The 22813-nt window shown below is 44.5% G+C and overlaps 1 protein-coding gene across 2 annotated transcripts in view; it reads left to right on the top strand.

The window, feature by feature from the left end:
* LOC106545793 (stimulated by retinoic acid gene 6 protein-like) overlaps positions 1–21831 on the top strand; it is a 59010-nt gene extending 37179 nt beyond the window's left edge. For both annotated transcript variants that reach the window (XM_087716329.1, XM_087716328.1), the window contains 11 exons: positions 6986–7056; positions 8069–8180; positions 9316–9457; positions 14202–14277; positions 14969–15050; positions 16581–16629; positions 16723–16840; positions 17733–17852; positions 18735–18898; positions 19058–19207; positions 19834–21831. In XM_087716329.1, coding sequence (XP_087572455.1) covers positions 6986–7056; positions 8069–8180; positions 9316–9457; positions 14202–14277; positions 14969–15050; positions 16581–16629; positions 16723–16840; positions 17733–17852; positions 18735–18898; positions 19058–19207; positions 19834–19940 — 1191 coding nt within the window. In that variant the 3' untranslated portion in view covers positions 19941–21831. The remainder of the gene's footprint in view (positions 1–6985; positions 7057–8068; positions 8181–9315; positions 9458–14201; positions 14278–14968; positions 15051–16580; positions 16630–16722; positions 16841–17732; positions 17853–18734; positions 18899–19057; positions 19208–19833) is intronic.
* The last annotated feature ends 982 nt before the right edge of the window (positions 21832–22813 follow it).

The raw sequence follows: 22813 nt of genomic DNA, 5'->3' as shown, positions 1-22813 counted from the left end.
CCAACACAGCCAAGCAATAAAAGTGTCAAATTGTAAGGAGCCAAATTATAGTAAATTGGTTTACAGCCCACTTAAAGAGAGTCAGAGGAGATGTTGAAGTAATCTTTCCTTTATCCATGTAAGTAGCATTTAAAACATTTAAGAAATAGGGTAACCAGAAGGAACTGGCAAAGGAGGTTAAATTCCAAGCCCCCCAGAGACTTGGCGAACATCTCTGGGGTCACTGGATCTCCTCCAACCTTTCACTGTTTCTCCGGGACAGCTTGGGTCCGAAACAGACCATCCAATTTCCTTCGGAATAGGGGAATTTCAGGAATAGCCTGAAACTCCGTCTTCTCACTGCTAAGCCCCGCCTTCTCCATAACACTGGTCTTAATGTTGAGGCTGTATGCTGAGAAAAACTATCTTGAGGCACACCAGGCTTAATTTTCAAGGATTCGTCTTGGTGCACCCTGAAGTGCTGCCAATGCCCTTGTTAGGTTAGAAATTGAGATGCCCAAAATTAGGTTAATGTCAAATTACTGCTTAAAACTCCAGTTCTTCTCCTTCAGGTTACTACCATTAATAATGGCTGATGACCGCCACCTAAGCGGGAACAATCTCGTCAAACAAACACTGAGAACAATAGGGTGACCATCAAAATACATTGCATTGTTGAGACACCAACATGCCAAACATACAGTACATTCCTACAGAAACTGCAAATAGTCCTCACTTAACAACAGTGCCCTAAGCAGATGGGCATAACACAGATCGTAGCAAACACTGTGAAGCAGCAGAAAAGATGAGACACCAGTTATTGCAAGGGCTTCCACAGTTATAATCCAGTATTATCCATTCCATTGTTTTTATTAGGTGATATAATCACATCCAGAAACTTGTGGGTTCTTAAAAAGATCTCCACTCATTTTCCAGAGTGGGAGGAGGGAATGGTCACACGTGGGTTTTATCACAGCCTGATTGGTCCAAGACTGAGAGGAAATCTATAAATACTGGTGCCTGTCCACTGTTAGCCCAGATTCTCTCTCAGTCTGGTCCAAGTCTGTTAGAGTAGTTTAGTCAGTTGGATTTCTTTTAGGGTAAGTTTTCCTTGCAATCTGATTCTATTTGGCTAATTGGGCACTTTAAATCCTTTCAAATTCTAAATTCTACTGCTGCGGCCCCAAGGGACAGATCTCTGCCTCGGGCGGCTGGGGGAGGGCCCAGTGGGGCGATAGTCTCCCCCCCGCAGGCCAGGAGCCTCAGCCTGACCCCCGGAGGTGCGGGGGTGCCAGCTCCTTTTAGGCTGCTTAGAAGCAGCCGTTTTGCAGCAGACGCGTTAGAAGCAGCTTCGGAGCCTCGAGGACCGCGCGAGCAGCCCGCCTTACAGCTGATTGCTCTGGGCGGCGGCCGCGCTGCTGGCTCTTTCATTTGATTGCCGTGGGGACAGAGCGGGGGTGAGGGGAGCGTGTGTGGGTGCCGTGCGGCTCTCCCCGCTCGCATTTAAAGAGGCGCCGGCTGGAAACGCCTGGCTGGGCTGCTGGTGATCGATTGCAGCCTTTTTCTCCCGCGCACGGAGTTCCGGTGGCCATTTTTGGGTCTGCCACGTGCACGAGGCCTTGCCTTCTCTTCGGGCCTAGTGCGGCCTAGTGCGAGGCCTTGAGCATAGGTCTCCCCACAGGCTTAAGGCCCTGGTCTCAGGTGGGACTTTAGAGGCCGGTTTCCTGCTCCTTTCGTTGGACACGTGAGTGGGGCATGGATGAGGGAGCGGAGATTCCCCAGGGGCAAGTGGCAGGCCCAACTGGGAGTGATGAGGCCTTGGATCAGGAGGTGGGGGGGGCTCCCCCTCAGAGATCCCTTTCTTCTAGATACCCATCTAGGTCATCCACTAGGGATGAGGCAAGGCGCCATAGGGCGCTGGAAAAGACCTTTGCCAGGGCAGAAAGGCAGGCCCAGTCCTCCAAGCCTTTATCTAGGGACAGATCCAGGTCCCCTCTTGGGCCTATTTCAGACAGGTCCCCCCTTAGGGTTTTTAGCCCGGCTTCTTCATATAGCTCCCCTGGTAGGTCTCGGGCCTACTCCAGGAGGGGGCGCTCTCCATCCCCCATAGACAATCCTCTGGAGGGTACGTCAAGAGGCCCCTGTTCCCCCCAAAGGTTAGCTCCTCAGGGCCCTGCTTCTACTTATGGGGATGTGGAGGATGTGGATAATCTTCCTGAAGGGATTAAACGTCTTATTTCTGCAGCCATCACTCGGGGCATTGCCCAGTGAGACAAAGGCTCCCTTTATTCTAGACATGGGGGGCTGAGCAGGGCTCAGTTTCGGGCTTCCTCTCCTTCCATGGTCAGTGAGGCTTCTTTCCTGGGGGGCGGGGAGTTACCCCAGGAGATGGGATTCTCGGATGATGAGAATACCACCGTTTCGGAGGAGCCTTCTTCCAAGGTCCTCTTTATGCCCGCCATGTTTAAAATTCTCTTGGATAAGGCGAGGCACACCACCAAAGTCGGAACTGGGGATCCCTCAGTGCCCCCCCTAGGGATCCCGACATGGTCATGTTCTCTGCCAAGGCCACCAACAAGGAGGAGATTCCTGCCCCTCCCTTGTTTTTAGAGGTGCTGACTGACCAGTGGGCTAGGCCTTCCAATTTATCTTCTCCAGGCAGTACTGACCATCGGCATTATAATGTGGAGCAGACCTTTGCTCAGGCCATTCAGCTCCCGACGGTTGACACCCCTGTGGCCGCTTTGGTGTCCTCCTCCCCGGTGGTGTCGGGCGATGCGGCGGATAAGATGAAGCCGGAGGATAAGCGTGCAGAGCTTACCTTGCGGAAGAACTTCAACACCACAGCGTGGGCTATTAAGGCGGCGGCCTCGGCTTCCTACTTTAATCGTGCCACGGTCATGTGGCTCAAGAAGCTTCAGGAGCGCATCCCCATACAGGAAGACCGGATCCATCAGGATCTGGTCAAGATCTTAGCAGCGTGTCAGTTCTCAGCTGACACAACCTTGGATACGGTCAAGTTTGCTTCTAGCGCCCTGGCCACCTCTGTCACCTCCCGTAGGCTCCTGTGGTTGCGCCACTGGCAAATGGACAACAAGGCGAAGTGGGATTTGGCGGCTGCCCCCTTCAAAGGGCCTGATCTTTTCGGGGAGGCCCTTACTCGCATCCTAGTGGAGGATAAGGACAAGAAGAAGGTCCTTCCCTCCACGGCTAAGAAGGCGGAGAACAAGTCGCGTCCCTTCTGTAGGCAACGGTATAGGGCTCCTAGCTACGGCTATAACCAGCGCTTCACTTCTTTCTCTTCTGACAGGCAGTTCTCGGGGCAGCCCTTTCAGGACAGGAGTCGATTCCAGGGCCAGGCTCGGCCCTTTTGTGGAGGAGGCGGCCGTCCCTACCGCAGAGGGAAGTGACTCGAACCCGAGTCATCCCATCGGCGGCCGCCTCGCTCTTTATGCAGACCGGTGGGACGACATCACGTCGGACGCCTGGGTCCGAGCCACAGTTCGTTACGGGCTCAGGTTAGAATTTCTCTCCACTCCTCCAAACCTCTTCCGGTCATTCCCTCCGTCCCGGAGTTGGGAGCGCCGCCGCCTGATGGGTCAGGCGATCGCCCACCTCTTCGAAATTCAGGCGGTGGAGGCGGTTCCCGCAGGGGAACAGGGCCTGGGCCACTACTCAAATCTCTTTGTGGTCCCGGAGAGCTGGAGAGCAATTCTGGACCTCAAGCGCCTGAACAGGTTCCTGGTTTACAGGCGATTCAAAATGTCATCGTTCAAGTCTATCCTACAGGGTATCAGAAAAGGCGATTTCCTGGCCTCCGTGGATCTCACGGAGGCCTATCTTCACATTCCCATCCTGCCCGCTCATCGCCGGTTCTTGAGGTTCTCTCACGGGTCCCGCCATTACCAGTACAGGGCTCTTCCCTTTGGCCTGGCCTTGGCCCCGCGGACCTTTACAAAGGTCCTGGCTGCTCTAGCGGCCCATCTTCGATTGGTGCCGGTTTGGCTCCAATGTTATTTAGACAATGTCTTAGTTCAGGCGGGATCCCTGTCTCAGGCTGTCTCAGATCTTCGTCTTACCATTCGGAGCCTTCAGGCCCTGGGGTTCTCGGTAAACTTCGACAAGAGCCATCTTACTCCCTCCACTCGCATTCTGCATCTGGGGACAGTCATAGATTCCAGGTTGGGGGAGGTGCGCCTGTCTCAGGAGAGGCAGGTAAGCCTTCGTCGGCTGGCGGAGGGCGTTCGCACAAAGCGGTTCACTTCCATCCTCTCTCTGTCACAGTTATTAGGCAAGATGGTCTCTTGCATAGGGATTGTTCCGTGGGCCAGGCTTCATCTCCGGCCCCTTCAGTGGGAACTCATCTCCTTTCAGAGGGGACGAATGAGCAACTCCCTTCGGGCTCTCTGCATCTCGGCGGGAGTCCGTGCCTCCCTGGCGTGGTGGCTTTCCCTGGCCATCCAGCGGGGGTGTTGTTTCTGGGAGCCGAACAGGGTGACCGTCACCACGGACGCAAGTCTGTTCGCGTGGGGGGGCCCTGGTGGGCTCTCGGATGGCGCAGGGCAGATGGACGGCCACGGACCTCTGCCACAACATCAATTGGCTGGAACTGAAGGCTGCGCGACTGGCCCTGAGTCATTTCCGCTCCTCGGTGGAAGGGAGCCATGTTCTCCTCCTGACAGACAGTGTGGCCACCAAGGCACACATCAATCGTCAGGGTGGGACCCACTCGAGAGCTCTCTGGCTGGAGGCTCTGCAGTTGGGGTCATGGGCGGAGAAACACCTGCAGTCTCTGGTGGCGGAGCACATCTCGGGGCTCTCCAATGTCCAGGTGGACTGGCTCAGTCGAGCGACTCTGGACAACGGCGAGTGGCAACTCCACCCGTCGCTGTTCCGGAAGATCTGTCAACGGTTCGGGTCCCCTCAGGTGGACCTGTTTGCGTTTCCCGAGAACTCCCAGCTCCCGCGGTTCTTCACCCGCTTCCAGTCCAGCTCGGCGGAGGGCACGGATGCCTTTCCCCCCATTCCACTCATCCCGGGGGCCGTCAGGAAGGTGGTGGCGGAAGGGGCCTTGGTCATTCTGGTGGCCACGTTTTGGCCCAGGAGGCCCTGGTTCGTGGACCTGGTTCAGCTGTCGGTGGCTCCCCTGTGGAGGATTCCGCAGGGGGAAGTGGTCTTACGACAGGGGGCCCTGATTCACCCAGAGCTTCAGTGGCTCCAGCTGACCGCGTGGCTCTTGAATGGTGGCTTCTGAGGGGGGCTCATCTGTCTTCCGGGGTCATCTGCACCATCGAGGCGGCCCGTCGCCCCTCGACGACCCGCATTTATAACTCCACCTGGGCGGCCTTCGTCCGCTGGTGTTCCCTCAGGAGCATTTCTCCCGATAGGGCCACCATTCCCAACGTCTTGGATTTCCTTCAGAAAGGTCTGGAGGACGGGCTTTCGCAAAACACCTTACGTCGCCAAGTGGCTGCTCTGTCCTCGGTCTTGGGGGGGGGCGGGGTCTTCTTCCCTTTCCCAGTCTCCCCTGGTCAAGCTTTTCCTCAAAGGGGTGGCTAATCTTAGGCCTCCCCCCGTTCATAGATTCCCCATGTGGGATCTTCCTCTAGTCCTCAAGGCCTTAATGGGAGCTCCGTTTGAGCCCCTCCACTCGGTGCACTTGCGCTTCTTATCGCTGAAGGTGGTCTTCCTGGTGGCCATCACTTCCGCCCAGCGTATATCCGAGCTGGGCGCCCTGTCTTCCAAGGACGACCTCTGTCATTTTCACCAGGACAGAGTGGTCCTTCGACTTGACCCAGCATTCGTCCCGAAAGTAAATACCCCCTTTCACAGGGCTCAGGAGATCGTCCTGCCCGACTTCTGCCCGGGTCCGTCCAATGATAGGGAGCATCTTTGGCATCGACTGGATGTCCGTCGTGCCCTGCGGATCTACCTCCGGCGGACCAGGGATTTCTGCAAGTCGGAGGCCTTGTTCGTCTCCTTCCTACCTGGGGCGCTGGGTTTGAGGGTGTCTTCGGCTACTATCGGCCGTTGGCTGCGTCAGGCCATCTCAGAGGCCTACGTGGCCTCAGGGCGACCGGTTCCGTCAGGCATCACGGCACACTCTACCAGGAGCGCAGCGACCTCGGCAGCGTGGGCCACGACGGCCCCGTTTGAAGACATCTGCCATGCGGCTACCTGGGCTTCTCCAACCTCTTTCATCCGGCATTATCGTCTGGATGCTTTCGCGTCTGCGGACGCGTCCTTCGGTCGTAGGGTCCTACAGGGGGTGGCGGCTTAGGCTCCCCTTGGGCCCTAGCGTTTCTGTTCTCCCTCCCTGGGACTTTAGCTTGGGTATGTCCCACGTGTGACCATTCCCTCCTCCCACTCTGGAAAAAGGACGTTGGTCTTACCTGAATGTCTATTTTCTGAGGGGAGGAGGGAATGGTCACAACCCGCCCTGAGTTCTGTCATTTGGGGCCAAGGGGAGGGCCCAGGGGGTTCCCGGGGTTTGTTGTGTTGTTGTTTTCTTGTCTTTCAGTTGTACCGTTCATGTTCGAGAATCTGGGCTAACAGTGGACAGGCACCAGTATTTATAGATTTCCTCTCAGTCTTGGACCAATCAGGCTGTGATAAAACCCACGTGTGACCATTCCCTCCTCCGCTCAGAAAATGGACATTCAGGTAAGACCAACGTCCTTTCTGTCCTTGATTTCCATTGCTGCCATCTTGGCTTTTGTTTTAAGGTCTACTTCCACGACACTTTCCTAAAGTCTCAGTTAAAAGCATAAGAAGTGTGTTAAGTCCCTTGATATGCTCTGAATAACAATTCAACTAGGCACATTGCATTATTTGCAGTGGTCTAACCATGCAAATCTTTGTCCATTATATGCAGTAGCAGAAATATGGAATAATATTATGTGTCTAATTTGGGGGGGGGGGGTGTCCCTTAAAATAAACACACATATATGCACATATGCTAGGTTTGTAATTCCTGATTTGTAAAGACACTTTATTTACAATATAGGAAAAAGATTCTTTTGTAGAAGAATACCAGTTGCAGTATGTTCAGCAGTTGCTGAGAAAGCCTGTGCTTGGGTGAGGAGACATTTTTTCTTTGATATATTCTGACAATTCTTTTTTCTTTTTTTCAGTACTAGACTAATAGGCTTTTTTTGGTATTAGGCTAATACTAATATGAGCAAAATCCTAATATGAGCTCACATTCCATAAAATGATAAGTAAAGCATCTGGAATCTCATGAATCCCTAATGGTTAACCATGGCTTAAAGTTTGATTGAGTACAGCCATCAGATGCATGTATGCATGTGGGAATATGGACTGTACTGCTGAAAAGCTTACCCTAGAATAAACATGTTAACCTTTGAACCCTCAGGAGCCTCAGTAAAACCCATAATATCTTGCTGACAAAGTGTCATGTTTTGATGCTTTGATTCTTGGTGACATTCTGATGAAGAGAGAAATATTTTGACAATACTGTTTATAGGTAGTCCTCAATTAATGACAGCAATTGGGACTGGAATCATCACTGAGTCATGTTGTAAAACATGATATCATGTGATTGCATTGCTTAGCATCAACAATCCAGCACTCCTCGTTGCCAGCATTAAATTAGGTTATTAAGTGAGTCTCAAGTGGACCAAAATTAGACCAGCAGCAAATAACTGGTGTTGCTTTTGGTGGGATAGTGACTATGTAGGAGTGGCCTGTGAAGGGGACAATGTGAGTTACTTACCAGATCAACCTATAACCTTCCTACCAGCTTCCTCATTGACTTTGCTTGTGGGAAGCTGGCAGGAAAGTTCACAAATGGAGATAACTGTGCAAAAGTAGTTGGCGGGGGGGGGGGGGAGAGCATTGATCACCCATATCCTATTCATTGTTTTTGTTCTCATTCATAAATCCCCATCGTCTACAATCCAGCCACATAGATGGATAAAGGCCCTCACAATAAGGGTTCTGTTCATAGAAGTAAGCAAAGTAATGACAAGAGTTTCAAATTTAGAGAAAGAAAAGGCTTTTTTCTGTGACATGCAAAACAGCTGATTTTTTTGTTACTTAAAACCCCTATATTTTTATCTACCAACAGGAATCCCCAGAAAAACTGGTTTCAGAGAAAATTATATCAATGGGACCCCTACTTTAAATTCCCTGGCAGAATAATCAGCACAATTGTTGTTATGTTCATATGTCTTTACATGGTAAGGCAGGGTCACGTGTGATGCTTTTTACAAGGAAGTCACTGCTGCTTTTGGTCCAATCAAATCACCTTTGAACTGAAAGCATTCTGGGGATCAGCTGTTATTTGTAGTCTAAAGAACAGGCATTGATTATTGAAGCTAAGCTGTAATGCATGCTACGTTTTGCACGCTGAGCAAAATTCTAATATTTAATTTATCCCAAGTTATTGTTAATGTAGGTATATGAGAATATTACATTTTATTCTCTCCTCTTGTTCTTTTCAAGTGAAGCTATATGTTTATTCATGTGAATTGTACCTATTTTGACTCAAGGGTTTAACTGATTCTGGGAAAGTACAATGGGACCTGCACCAAAAGGTGATGACAGGGCCCCCAACACCTTCATGTGCTCTTAGAAACATGTATTTGAGACACACTCATGTGCAATTTAATTCCCTCTCACCAATTAGGCTTTAAAATAGAATATTTTCAAAGGCAACAGGATGAACTCCTGGAAATAGGAGAATGTAATTTATTAAAGGAAAGATCAATTAGAAATTAGTTTCTAGACAAATTCTCATATAGCTTTAATCTAGGATTGTTTTAGTTCAATACATTGTATAACAATGTTGACAAATAGCATTGTAGTGCAATGCAATATATATATCCTCCCAGAAGCACAGACTCACTATGGGCAAATAATATATGTAAATAATATATATATATATTAAGATGCTGAGCTTGTTGATCAGAATGGTTGGCAGTTCGGCGGTTCAAATACCTAACGCCGCATAGCGGAGTGAGCTCCCGTTACTTCTCCCAGCTTCTGCCAACCTAACAGTCCAAAAGCATGTAAAAATGCAAGTAGAAAAATCGGGATCATCTTGGTGGGATGATAACAGCATTCCATGTGCCTTTGGTGTTTAGTCATGCTGGCCACATGACCATGGAGACCTCTTCAGACTTCGAATGTTGAGGGATTTAGCAAACAGATCTCCGCAATTTAAATTACTGTAAGTGTGAAGGTCTACAGGTCAATTGTGAATGCATTCTGAGCTAATGGGAGTCCCTAAAGGTATCTCTTATTATCTTATATTGTCCTATAATTTTCACTTCAGACTTTTTTATTCATCAATATCTTTCATTTCTCTCCCAGTTTATTGTGACAGAATATATTGTCATCAGTTTCTTAGTGACCTTGCTCAAAACAATCTTTCAGTTCTTAAAAACAAGTATTCCAGGTTCAGAAAATGAAACGTGGACTCAAGGCTTTGAAGAGTTTATTCATATCTTTGAAGGTAAAGGCATAATATTTTGTGAATATAACATTACTTTTTCATGGGTGGTATAGTGTACCAATTGCATTGAAAAAGAGAATGACAAATTTCTAATAATGTTGTCCCTAAAGAAAAAAAACTGATATTGCTTGAATAAGAAAAAAAAACAGCCAGTAGCTCTTGTACATCCGTACTTTGTTTCCTTAATGGGAGGAGGAGCAGCTAGGTTGGAAAATGCCGTTTCTGAAGGGCTAGAACCTCAAATCTCTAAAATTGAACTTGAAGAAAAAAAGAAACTTCTCCTTTGTGCAGAATCACCTTGCTTTTTGGAACCCAACATGGTTTGTTAAGTCGAATGAGGTAAAAGGAGAAGGCCACCATTTTTTAGTAGAGTAGAAAAATTGCTGTCATCCAATGACTTCTCAGGAGGAGATGTTATATTCTCCACTTGTCCTCCTTCCCAGAGGCTTCAGTTGATGAACAGGTAGACTATGTTACACAATCATTATTTCTAAGTGTGTGTGTTTTTGTATAAAATGTGAATGTCATACAAAACAACAAGTTCATAGTCCTATGCTCTGGTTAGAGATAGACAGCCCCCCAAATATAAGATAAATTAATCTCTTAAAAGTTTTCCCATCCAGATTTCCCACTGTATGAGCATTTTCCATCTGGAAGATAGATGATGAATTCTTCTTTTCAATATTCATGGTATCAGGAATTATTAAAATGTATATAGTATTTTAAGATGAATAGAACTTAAAAAGGTTGTGGGTGAAAGCAGGAAGATAGAGTATAGTATGAGATAATTACTCACTGGTACTAGAAATTTTTGCTGTTTAGGTGCAGCAATTAGGGTGATTTCTTTTTGTTCTTGCTAGATGACTAGCAAAAATCTCTTTTCATTGGATTTCCTTGGTCTTTGAGGTAATAGTAAGGTGACCAGATTTTCAGATTGGTAAAGAGGGACACCATTGACTGGGGGTGGGGTGGGGTGTGTGTCTTGATTAACAATTTTATATTTTGTCAAAAGGTCACCCCAGGACACTGAAACCAGCATACATATGAATCTGTTGCCAAACAAAATTTTGATCACGTGACCATGAGGATGCTGCAATGGTCGCTAAGTGTGAAAAATGGTCATCAGTCACTTTTTTGAATGCCATTGTAACTTTGGTCACTAAATGTTTTCCCCCTCCTCGAGTCACCTCACTTCTTCCTTCATTCCTCTTGCTTATCTACCTTCACCTTATCCGTCTTCTGCTCTTTCCCTCTCTTCCTTCTTTCTCCTTCCATCCTCTCTTCTTTCCTCACTCATTCCCTTCCTCCTTTTCTCTTCCTTCCTCCTTCCATTCTTTCAGCTTCATTTCTTTTGCCTATCTACCTTCTCTGTCTTTCTGCTCTTTCCATTTCTCTCTTCCTCTTCGCTTCTGTTCCTTCCTCCTTCCATCCTTTCACCTTCCCTCCTTCCTATTTCTTCGTTCTTCCTTCCTTCTGCCTTCACCTTCTGTGTCTTTCTGCTCTTTCCCTGTCTTCCCCTTTCCTTCCTCCCTCCCTTCTTTCCTTTCTAGTTCCATCTTTTCTTCTTTCCTCTCTCCCTCCCTTTTTCTTTCTTCCTTCCTTCCTCCTTCCTCTAGCCTATCAAATTCATCCTCTTTGTCTTTCTGCTCTTTCCCTCTCTTCCCCCTCTACCCCTTTTCTTCCTACCTCCGTCCCTCTTTTCTCCCTCCCTTCTTCTTTTTCTTCCTTTCTTCTTCCATCTTCCTCCTTCTCCTTCCATTCTTTCTCCTTCCATCCATCTTTTCTCCTTCCATCTTCTCCCACACTCCTTTCTTCTTTTCCTTCCTCCCTCCCTCCCTCTTTCCTCTCCTTCCCACTCCTTGCAACTGGCAGCGGCGAAATCGTAGTGATCGAAGGGTTTGATGGCTGGCACAATGAAGGTCTTCTTCATCTCCTTGACCTCCACAGCATTCCCCATTTTCCTCCCCTCCCCTCCCCTCCCCCACCCATGGAGCCTCTTCCCCTCCCCTCCCTCCCCTCCCCCTACAAGGGATCTACATGGCTCTCCGGCCGGAGGGAGCCGTGGGGGGGGGGGGAAACGGGCATCTGTCAAAACCCCGAATCCTATCTCGGCTTGGTGTGGCTGCGGCAGAAGCAGCGAGCGGGGGGCGACGCTCCACTGGGAGTGACCTCTCTTTCCCCGCTGCATAGGGCTGTGGCGAAAGGGCTCAGGCACCCAGTTTTCTCTCCCCCCTTCTTCTCTCTCCTCGGGCGCTTTGTCTCGGTGCCCCAACGCTGGGTGTGGAATAGCACGAAATAAGGGCCACTTCGGAAGGTTCCTCTGCCGGATCGTCTTCCCCGCGCTGCCCTCGTTCTGGGAAAGGAGCAGCGCTCCGGCGAGCCCCGAGAGATTCCCCTGTTCTCTCTCTCTCTCACTCTCCCGGCCCTTCCAAGCCGAGGCGGCGGGGGTGGGAAGAGGAGTCCGAGTGGGAGGGAAGGAGGAAGGGGAGGCACCTGTGCTGCGGTGGGAAGCAAGGCGCCGCCAGCAGCGGCAGAAGCTCCAGCCAGCCTGGAGCTTCTGCCGCGGCTGGCGGCGCCTGTGCTGCGGTGGGAAGCGACTTGTGGTCACTGACCCGAGCTTCTGCCACTGCTGGCAGTGCCTGTGCTGCGGTGGGAAGTGAGGCGCCGCTGTTGGCGCCTGTGCTGCAGTGGGAAGCGACCACAAGTCGAAAGAAGGGAAGCAACCACGAGGGAAAGAAGGCGGCGGCAGGGGGACCTGCAGCTCGGTGGGCGTCTCCTCGCGGGACAGAAATTGCTCTCTCTCGACGCCGCCCCATCCTGTGACTGCCACCATGGATGGGGACGAGGAGAAGGTGGAGGAAGAAGAAGAGGAGGAAGCGGGACGAATCCTTTTGAGAGGGGACCGGCGTGACCTGGGAGACACAGGGAAACTCCACAAAGGGGAAGACAGAGAGGAGGGCCATCTCCTCCCCCTAGCGCCTCCCGATTCCCACCGGTAACATTACTCACCAGTTAAGCAGCAAGCAAAAGACGAAATGAAATGGAGACTCGCGCAGCGTGCTAAGCTAAGCGGACTCCAGCCAATCAGTGAGCTGGCTGGGATGGAAAATTTTAAGCACGCCGCATGCTTAAAAGTTTCCCATCCCAGCCAGCTCACTGATTGGCTGGAGTCCAGGCCAATCAGTGAGCGGCAGGCTGGGCTGGCTTAGATTTTTAGTGTAGAACAGAACGAGTGAGCGAGCTAGCAGCTGATGGGCAGGGGAGCGAGTGAACTGTGAGCGCCAAAATAAAGCAGGGTTTTTTGAGAATGGCCCGGGACACAGGAAAAATTATGGGAAGGCGTGCATGTCCCGCCAGATGCAGGACATCTGGTCACCTTAGGTAATAGATCCTTTTATTTTCTCTGTTAGATAGCCCTATGTGGATGCAGTTCTGGGAGCAAACTATAATTGCTTTTTAAACCTTATGGCTGTAGTATTGACCTGAAAATAAGCAGTAACCTCTAGCTGATCAGGAGTGTTTTTCCCCTTAGCAAATTTCATTCCTTGCACCCCTAAAAGATTAAGGTCTTTGGCCTTTCTAGCATGAATAAGATGTTTGAAATGGTTGCATCAGCAGAAGAAAATAAAGGTAATAGAAATGGTAAGAGAGTAAGAATAATTCCCTGTTTTTAGCTTCACATGAAAACAGGGAAGGGAAGGCATGGTTTTGAATGGCTTTGATGATTAAAGATAGTTTCTGACCACTGTGCGTTCATAGTTACAATGGGCTTGGAAAAAGTGACTTGCAACCTGTACTCACAGTTATGTTATGACAGGTTGCAGAGTTCATAGTCATGAGATTGCAATTTGAGACCTTTTTTTTTTTGCCAATTTCTGCATCGACTCCTAGAGAATAAAGTGGGTGAAGAAGCTCTTGTCGATGCTTGATTCTGGGAAGCGTTGATTGATCTTTCTGGGATTCAGAATATGGACTGATAGCCATGGAACTGACCAAAGACATCTTTTCTTATTGTTCAGGCCTTTCCTTATTCTAAAGATTGATTAGGGAGTTTCAGGTTTAAAAAGTCACATTTATGTTGTAGTGTAGACCAGGAGTCACCAAACCAGTTTACATAAAGACTTGGGGACTTCAACTCCCAAAATTCTGCAGCCACCCATATTGTTAAAATTAAAGTTGCCAAGTTTGGAAACTCCTGGTTTAGATAAACGAGAAGACATATAAAAACATTTACAACAGCATTTACATTTAATATGTTTGTTATATTAATATTCTGTCATTCTTTAAGAAGTAATTAGTGTTTTCTCCTTTTGACTTATTCCCCACACACTGTAATCACATGAAATAGATTGGTCTAGAGATGAGAGTAGGTCCATAGACACCAGTTTCTGCAGCTGAATTGGATTTGAATGTGCCCAGTTCTACCCCAATAGCTGACAAACCACATCTGACTAGCTAGAATTATTTAGAATGTCAGATATTTAGATCTACCCTAAACATTAGCATTGATGAATAAAGCCTAGATCTATAACTAGATAATGAAAAACAAAACATTATAACATTTCAAAATTCCGAAAAGATGCAGGCGTTAGGAAATTAAAGAGTTTATGTCTCAATGTAAAAAGAAGAAACAAAGAGAAAAGAGATTAAATAATATTGTATTTTACTTGACTATTCCTGACTATGGTGAGGAGTATTTGGAGGGAATCATCTCTGAATTAAGATTATGTTGTTTGTTTTATAGGAATTTGGATTGCTACTACTATAATTGCTTCTGTCACATGTGTTGGATATGTGTTTAACATCTTAGTCTGCTACAGGTACAGATATAGAAATCTTGTCTAGATGTAACATTGATGCTGTGATTAGATGATTGAAAATATCCAAGTCTCATTGGCCTGGATGCTGTTGCCAGGTTTTGTGGAAAGCCATAAATAGTACCATTATTCACACTGTTTTCCTTCTATTTACGAAGGTAATAGCTTATCAGCATGCCTAATAGTGTATATTGATGGGTGTGGGGAACACCATTATGAAATGGTGTTTTCATTCAACAACCAACCTTCACCTCCATGTTCTATGCAAAGTGTTTCATAATTGAAGCCTATTTGTTCAATTATACATTTTCTGTTAATCAGGAAATTTAGAATACATTTTATTTCTCATATTAATACATTTTTCAATGACCTGAAGAAGTAAAAAAAAGAAACATGCATTTTCTGCTTGGCACAAAATTTACACGATTCCCAAATGTTACTCATTGTTCCCTTTTGATTAGAATTCTGCCAATACTACCAAATACTGGTCTATTTCACATTCAGAACTTCTGGTTACCCTTATAGACTTCACTAAGTCTCCAATCTTTTAATACAAATCATTCATGTTTTTGATTAATTGCTTTTTTATAGATATAAATAATTTTATGGAAGTGTTTGCATATGTGTATTTGTATATGTACATGTGTACATCCATACATCTATGCATTTATATTTATATTTCTTTCCCTCCTAGAAAACATATTAAACTATTGAGGGCAGGCAAAAAGCACCTACTTGTGTCAGAATCTATGAAAGTGTCATCTTCTCAAAGTGTGGTGAGTTTTCAGCACTCAAAAAAGAACTACTGATTGGGATTGTGGGATATAAGACAAAATATAGCATAAATAATTATAATGATCTTTTATTTAGGTTAAGCACTGGAAAATACGCATGGTAGAAAGCAAAAGTAGTTTTTGAGATTAGCCAAAAATGTGGTAGTCATGGCCAAATCATGTTAATGTTTACACGTATAATGAGCAGGATGCACTGAGTTCAAAGACTAGCTCATAAAGTGCAAAGTGTAGCTCATAACCAGTGCAACTAATTTGATATGGAGGTGGTATTGCTGGAAAGCACTGTTTATCACCTGCTCTGCCAGAGTTTTCAACCACTGCAATTTCTAGACCAAGTAATAATATAATTCTGAAGTTACCAGTCACTCATGCCAGATAGTTTTGATCCAAAAGGGGGCACATCAGGCATGACTTTGATTTTTCCTGCAAGATCCCTGAGCCGCTTCTGGATGTGGGATGCATGGGTGAATGTCCCCTACTTATTTCGCCAAGAGAAAAGAACGCACATCCCAGGATTGCAACACTGAAGGTTTGTGATGGAGGTTTTTTGGGATGTGTGTTTGTGCTGAGCTTGGGAAAAGCCTTCAGCATATCCCAGGATTGCAAGGATCATTCATTTTTTGGTGATCGGTAGGAAAATGGGGAGGAGGATTTTCTTGCCTGTCGCCCTTTTCTCAAGCTCAGCACAGATGCACGTCCCAAAAACACTCCATCCCAAGTCTTCAGCATGGGATGTGCGTCCTTTACTCAAGCGACATTTGATCGCTTGAAAGGGACAGGCTGCACTTTGCTTCTAACATAAGCTCACACACTTGTTGTTGTGACTATAATTCTTAGGATGTTCAGTCTTTTCCAATACTTTTTAGGATGGAGAAATGGAGAAAACAAGACTGTTCGAGGAAATAAATGAAATGGCAGGCTTTAACCCTGAAAAGAGGAAAGAATTGGATGAGTGCTTTTAGGCTTGGTGTAAAACTACAAATATGACAGGAATCTAAGAAGTGTACATTTTAAATTTGTTTGCCCTCCTCTGATACCAAGTCCCTTTCTTGTAATCAATTTAATAATAACCTATAAATTAATAGATTGCTGCTGCTCTGTGTTTAACTGGTTTTCAAAACCAAACATTCTTGAGCCAAGATATCAGGATAATGTCAAGAACAAATACATGACAGGGCTATAGAAGAAGAGAAAACTAGCTTTCCTGCAGGGTGTCATTCATCCATATTTCGTTGGTCATCTTTCTCTTTTTGGGATTTCTTCTAATTTGAAATTTTATTTGGTAAAAATAAATGGGTAGAAAGAAGTTGCATTTGAGGGTTCAGCATCTTATTTTCTTTCCCTCAGTCTGATCTAAGGCATTATGCTGACAGAATTGCTTTCTGTACTTATACAGATATAGTTCTGTAGTTATACAAATATAGCATGTAGATTTTCCTCGAAATATTGTATATTTTGTTTGTATGTTTGTGAATTCCTAACTGAGCTCTCCTATTCTTTTTACACCAACAGGTAGCACTGTCAAAGTTTATCTCTTTCCAAGTTGCATACATAATGTGGGGTATGTGAACACTGTCTTAAAAGGGTTGGAATAAGTTACTGGGGACTTCTAATTCTCCCCTTTTGTTGACCAGTTGCAAATTTTCTTTTCTAGGATACCTAATCATGCACTTGGTGCAGTGGTTATTTGGAATGATAGTTACGTATATTTTGATTTTACCTATGAAAAATGGCAAATGGATGGAGCTTTTAAACAAATGGGGAACTACAATGTAAGTGCCTGCAGTCACAATAACAGTTTGGTCTCCCTGCCTTTCAGAATTTACTAGGCTGAAAATGTGGGCATTATCCACATAATCAGCCCATGTTAAACATTATGAAAGCCTAGAAGTCAATCTGGCTGGTTGGGATTGGGGAATTTTAAGCAACTACTGCATCATCCCTCTCATTGCATGGATTAAGAAGGAATTTATACATCCTCAAAAATATTTATAGATCAGGTAGTTCCTTGTTCTGCTGTTCTGATTACAGAAACATTATAAGTCAGAAATGAGATGTTATATTATTTGAAGTACCAATTTGTCTGTTTGATACAGTGGTGGGTTGCAGGCGGTATGCCCCAGTACGGGTGCCTGCCCGGAGCACTGGGTACCGTTGTGGTACAGTGCTCCAGAGGGCCCACCCGCCCTCCCAAGCTCCTTACCTGTATTTGAGCTCTTCGGCGCTTCTGCGCATGTGCACGGAGCACACGGCACCTGCGTGACACTCCGCCGAGTAGCTGGAGCATCGCAGAGGCTCGCAGAGGCATCACAAGAGGTAAGGATGCATGCACGCGCTGCGTGTACCGGTTGCAATGGGATCCGGAACCCACCACTGGTTTGATAGGAAGAAACGCACAGTACGAACAACACAAAAAACTGTGCCTGCATATGTAGTGCTATACTATGTTCATAGGATTCCACCTTTAATCTTTTTTTATACTTTTGAATTTGAAAATTGGATAGAATTGATTACCAAGGAATTCATAATGATGAACATAAAAATGTTGGATTCCAGAGTAAGAGGATGGTAGCAAAACACAATCCTTTCATATATATTGAAATATATATTGGTTTAGCTTGATTATAAAATGCAGTGTTGTTTTCTTTGTTTTCTATCTCTCAGCCTGACATTTGTCATTGTCCTAGTGATCAAGAAGATACAAGTGCTTGCAGGCGCCAGGTTTTTTCTCCAGCCGAAAATGTCACCGACTGACAGTCAAAAGCCTTTTGCACTTGATAACAGGTCAGTGCTAGAGTGTGATATGCCTACAGCTATTCTATGAATATAATTTTCTCCATTGCACGGCACCTGGGTTTGATAGGCATGGAAGCTTCCAGGTAAACATTTTTTAGCAGTGTCTTTTGGAAGGTATTATATAGTTCTGCAGGTTTTTTACTTATTTTTAAAATAACTGTTCAAAACAGATGTGAGATAAAGATGGGATGCAAAAAGTATTCATATTTGAACAAATAAAAGCCTTATTTGGAAGCAATTACTCAGGGAAGCTAATCGAATTCACCTTCTAATTTTGCCGTTTGTTAGTCACTATGACTTGTTAGTCACTAGTCATTTTGGTGGGAAAAAGATCAATGGGAATAGGTTAAGTACAAAAATACAGGTTCAGAAGAACTATTTGGAATTTGTATTATGCTTTTTAAGCTATAGAGAAAACAGGTTCAAATGCTTTTTTATGTTGAATATTGCATGAAGAAAACTAGGAAAGATTTAACAATATAATTCTCCTCACTTCCTTTCCTTTCATCCTAGTCTTATATCTTATTCTACTGAAAATCTTTTAATATTGTGCTATTGTTGCAATTTATAGACTAATTTCAATTCAATGAAATATGTTTAGGTGTTTGCATTTATCTCATTGGTGAGACTTGTAAATAATCTTATTCATTTTCTCATAGGCTCAGTAAAGTATTATAACTTTTACAAGTACAACTTATTATACTTCCTCAACTGAGCGCTAGGTAGAACTACTAAATTTTGGGTAAAACCCCATTGGGAGAAGTATCTGCCTCCAAATCCTAGCATAGCTAATGACTGAGTTTAAAAGCAAATTATCTGTTTCTTCCTCCATAGTTGGAGAGTAAACATGAGATTTCTCTTGTTTTGCAGGAGAGGCTTCGTAAACTTCAGTTATTTTTTATTCTTCCATTCGGTGGTCGTGGGTTTAGCTTCCTGTCTGATGAGACTTGCCCGCAGCATCATTCTTGGAGTCTGGCTGGTTGGACGGATAGATAGGCCAGTAATGCCAAAAGGTTATGAACAATGTGATGCAGGTAAGCATTTGAAGTACTTTGCAGAGGAGACCTTATTTACTTTTACATAACAGAATTGGATTTTCCACTCATTAGCATCTTTGTTTCAAGCCTTGGAGGGAGTGGGTGGGATGGGAGAACAAGAAGCGCAAAAAAGAAATATTCATGATTTTTCTACAGGTTACACAGTTTGGATTGGAATGCTTTTTCTGGACCACTATCACACAAACCCCATCCTTGTGTGCTTCTGCCAAATCCTTTGCGACAAACTCAAAGAGAAAAGGCTGTCTGCCGATTCATACTCCTCTATGTGTAAGCCTTTGGAAATAGGTAAGCTTCAATCAGAGGCCACATGGCCTGTTGGGATGTTAAGCAATATAGAATATATAGGGCAGGTTAAAATAGAATCTTCACTTCTGGGGAAGAAGCTCTGAACACTGCAGATTGTTTTCATTTGGAGAACTTGTGAAGGTGGACTCCATAACTAAACATTCCATTTCATCAACTGTTTGATGAAAGTTTGCACAGGCTTCTATTATGAAGATAAAACTATGTCCATATACTTTATTAGAAGTTTCCGTTTCAGGTATCTTTGCTATCATGCACACTGGATTTCAGGAATAGCTTACTGAAGGTTATCTGTTCAGACATTTGTTATCTGTTCAGACATCACTACCTCCAGATTTTGTTTATCTGAGGGTGTAGCATTTTTTTGCAAAGTGGAGTTGTTAAGATAGTGAGATATAACAATTGTGCAAGACTCTAGAGATGATGTATTGATCTATTTCCTTCCTCCCCAAAGCTTTATATTTTGTATTAAAAAATACATAAACTGCAATTTCCCCCCCAATGCATTCCAAAATGCATTAAGATCAATTCTTTGGCAAAAAAGGGATGAACTGAAATGCAATGGCCCGCTAAACATGGCAAAAATTAATGCTGGTTTCCTTTTTTAGTTCCCAGACTGTCTAGCAAAGCCAGGATAAGATGGCTCCTGCTCTATACACTTCTGAATAACCCCACCGTCCAAAAAATCCGGAAGCTAAAACCTCTCTCTTATTAAGTGGATGGATCAAATCTTTTCTCTTTTTGACAATGTGTGCTCAATATGCTAAGAGCATATAGGTGCCTCTGTGGTCAGCAACAATTTAGTGTTTGATCCAAGTTGTGATCAGGAGGGGCTTGCTGACATATTCATTTGTTTCCTAAATGAACACTTGCAGCATGGCGAGCATTTATTATGTTACTGTACTGTATTCAAGCCCAGTTCCGCTCTATGATAACTGCAGTGTGATTAGTATATGTGCAAAAAGGAAAAGATTCAGCATAACCCACAGCGGAGGAATGGTTGGCGAAGATGACAGAATTTGCAATGATGGCGAAATTAACTTCCTTAATTAGTGAAAAGACAACATCAACGTTTACTATTGATTGGAAACGCCTAACTTTTTTTTTTTTTTGCTTGGAACAGATGAAAAGAAATTGTAATTTATGGTTTTGATGATTAAAAAAATAGATAATGATAAAAAGAGACATTTTTTCCTTGTAATCATAAACTAAGAGGTAATTTTGTATTGCTGCTTGTAATTACTGTAAAGAAAATTGGAAGCCACTTCTGTTTCAGTTCATTTTTTATTGTTGCACCTTTGTCTCCTTCCTTCCTTCCTTCCTCCCTCCCTTTCTTCCTTTCCCCTCTCTCTTTTATAATTTATATTAATTCTTGGTAATTTTTTATCTTTGTCTTAAAATATCTATTAAAATTATTTGCTTTAATAGCTTGTGTGTATCCCCAAGTTGGAAATCAGGCTGGGATTTTGTTTAGCAGACTTTCCAGAGAAAGCAGTAGGAATTCTGGTTCTCCAAAGCTGCTTTTAATGAATGTTACTGGGGGCAGCTTTCTGTTTGAGATAGAATAAACATTTTGAACATCCGTTGACAGAATGTTTTGGGGTGAGAGGAAACCAAATGTGTATCTCTATCTGGGTCCCTTCTCCAATTTTGCACCATTAAATCCAAATTTGTAAGACCACTGTTCAAGTCCCCAACTACTATGTCTGTAATACCAGTGTGAAGCTGGAGACAGGCCTCATGAAAGTTCAGTATGAATGACCGTACTCAACAATTGAATCAGATTATACCCTTTTCTCCTTGGCCATTAATTTTCCATTAATTATGAGGAATGATTTTGAGTCCATATGGAAGAAGGCTCTGGCAACTAAAATCTCAGCTTTGCTCTTCTGTCCAGGTCTTTTACTTGGCATGGGAGATAATCACGCCAAAGCACTCATTAAACAGTATGTAGCAGGCACTGAGCGCCAGTGCACTCTGCCTCCTTTATGGCACACTTAACTAACCTCAAAGTACCTAAACACCAAAGGGCCCCTATTCTGGCACAATGTCATACCTTCCCCTCAGGTGTCCTTGAAAGCCGATACAGGAAGATCCCCTACCTAGAGAGACAGGCTCCTATAATTCTGACCCTGTAGAAGAAAGAGAACATCTCCAATTGCTGATACTATAGACACACTCATACTTGGCTCATCTCACCATTATTGCATAAATACCCAAATTACAGCTCCCTGCTACTTTCAGATAATAACCCTGCTAACAATAAAATGTTGCCAGGCTTTCCCCAGCAGTGCTTAAAATCTGTCAGATGACCTATGCCTTGCACTAGTCTAAATGAGCATTTAGTTATTCAAAAGTGCTTTGTATTGTGATAGATTGAGTTGGCCATATACTAAATTGTATGTTTCCTCATATTGATCTAATAGTTCTACACCTCCCTTTAGATTTTTTAAAAATATATTATTTTTATAAATTTTAGCATTGTTTTTTCTTTTCAATTAGATTTTGTTGTATCCTTTGTACTTTTTATCTTGTGTACCCCATCCTCCTTCAGTATAAGATCTATAAGGTCTATCACTGTATTAAAGATTTGAACTTTGAAGGAATATGTGCATATGCCATAATATGATTCTTATATACAGAAGCTGTAAAGCAGGATCAGGGAAATTCAATATGCCATTCAGATGCTGTTGAAGATCAACCCCAATCCACTCCATAGACATGTCTAGTAATCATGGATAATGGAAGATGTCCTTCAGGAGTTTCTTTAGAATGCAGAAACTTCCTAAATAGAGGTTATTTGCCGTGATGGCACAGTGGTTAGAATGCAGTACTGCAGGCCACTTCTGCTGACTGCTGGCTGCCTGTAGTTCGGCAGTTCCGTTCTCACTTGCTCATGATTGACTCAGCCTTCTATCCTTTCAAGGTCAGTAAAATGAGGACCCAGATTGCTGGGGGCAATATGCTGACTCTGTAAACCACTTAAGAGAGGTAAAGCACTGTGAGAGGGTCTTATTTTCTTTTGATCCCCGAAATTGGGCTTATTTTGGAGGAGGTCTCATTATTTTTGAGATACAGGAGGCAGCAAGCATGGTCGCCTCATGGCCGCTGCTGTGTTGCAATATTTCCAGGGAAGGGCTTATTTTAGAGCATGCGCTCAAAAGCCTGATTGGGCTTATTATCCGGAGAGGTCTTATTTTCGGGGAACAGGGTAAATCTAAGGGCTATTGCTATTGTTATTTGCCTACAGCAGCTAATTTCAACAGCCAATCTGTGAGGTGATAGAATGGTTTTTCCCCCCATGTAAGATAATTGGATAGTTGATAAGAAATAAATATATAACTATAAACTAAAATAGGCCCTCCTCTGAGATGAAGGGATCTGTACCCATCTTTGAATTTGCAGAAAACTATTCAGACATCAAGGGAAAGATCGTGAATGAGAAAGCCCAACTTACTGTACACACGTTGATGTTATCTTTGGATGGTATACAATTAAAGAGAAAATGCTGTTTAATACCAATATACAAAAACATGACTTATTCCTGTCTCATTCATGTTCTGGGAATGAAATAAAAATATAATAGAG

This window comes from Thamnophis sirtalis, unplaced genomic scaffold (genome assembly GCF_051295495.1).
Source record: "Thamnophis sirtalis isolate CommonGarterSnake01/CBP01778 unplaced genomic scaffold, rThaSir2_p1.2 scaffold_5, whole genome shotgun sequence".
In the NCBI taxonomy this organism is placed as follows: domain Eukaryota; kingdom Metazoa; phylum Chordata; class Lepidosauria; order Squamata; family Natricidae; genus Thamnophis; species Thamnophis sirtalis.
This window is presented reverse-complemented; position numbering and strand designations above follow the sequence as displayed.